The 692-nt window shown below is 75.9% G+C and overlaps 1 protein-coding gene across 1 annotated transcript in view; it reads left to right on the forward strand.

The window, feature by feature from the left end:
• The window catches only part of MNEG_15447 (hypothetical protein), a gene marked incomplete at both ends in the record, with an annotated part of 1073 nt that extends 437 nt beyond the window's left edge, over positions 1 to 636 (forward strand). The window contains 2 exons of the mRNA XM_014036083.1: positions 54 to 279; positions 461 to 636. Coding sequence (XP_013891537.1) covers positions 54 to 279; positions 461 to 636 — 402 coding nt within the window. The remainder of the gene's footprint in view (positions 1 to 53; positions 280 to 460) is intronic.
• Positions 637 to 692: the final 56 nt, after the last annotated feature.

The raw sequence follows: 692 nt of genomic DNA on the forward strand, positions 1-692 counted from the left end.
TCGCCGAGGGCCGCGCGGCTGCGGCGGGCGCGGGCGGCGCCGGCGACGGCCAGGTCCAGCCGCTGCCCGATGCGAAGGATTGGGATGACGAGGACATCGACGTGGACGACATGACTGACGATGGCGACGACGACGAGGCCGGTGGCGGCGCGCCAGCGAACGGCGCGCCCTCCGCCCGCGCACCGGCGGCGCAGCCGCCGCAGGCGCGGAACGCGGCGCCTGCGCCCGCGCCCGCGCCGGCGGCACAGTATGTGCCGCCGCCAAACCTCACGCCCGAAGGTGCGGCGCGCATCAACGCAACACCGCGCTCGCCCTGTCCCATCGCTGCGGCCGCAACACCGCCGCAAGCAGCCGCAGCTCGACCAGCGCCCCCTGCACGCTGCCCAGTGCTCCCCGCCTCCACACGCCGCCGCCGAGCGACCGAACCGCCCGCCTGCGCGTGCGCGCGGGCGTCCTGCAGAGGCTCGCCGCGAGGAGCAGCGGGCGCGGCAGGAGGCGCTGGGCCTGGCTTACCTTGACTTGGCTGAGGGGGGGCGCGGCGAGGACGTGATGATGCTGAGCGAGGTGTTTGGCTACATGAAGAAGTACCTCGAGGTGGGGCGGGAGGCGGACGGGGGCCGGATGAGGGGCGGATGAGGAGCGGTTGGGAGGCAGGTGGGGGCTGCGCGGGGCGGGGCGGGACAGGGCGGGGT

Source organism: Monoraphidium neglectum, assembly GCF_000611645.1.
Source record: "Monoraphidium neglectum strain SAG 48.87 unplaced genomic scaffold scaffold05336, whole genome shotgun sequence".
In the NCBI taxonomy this organism is placed as follows: domain Eukaryota; kingdom Viridiplantae; phylum Chlorophyta; class Chlorophyceae; order Sphaeropleales; family Selenastraceae; genus Monoraphidium; species Monoraphidium neglectum.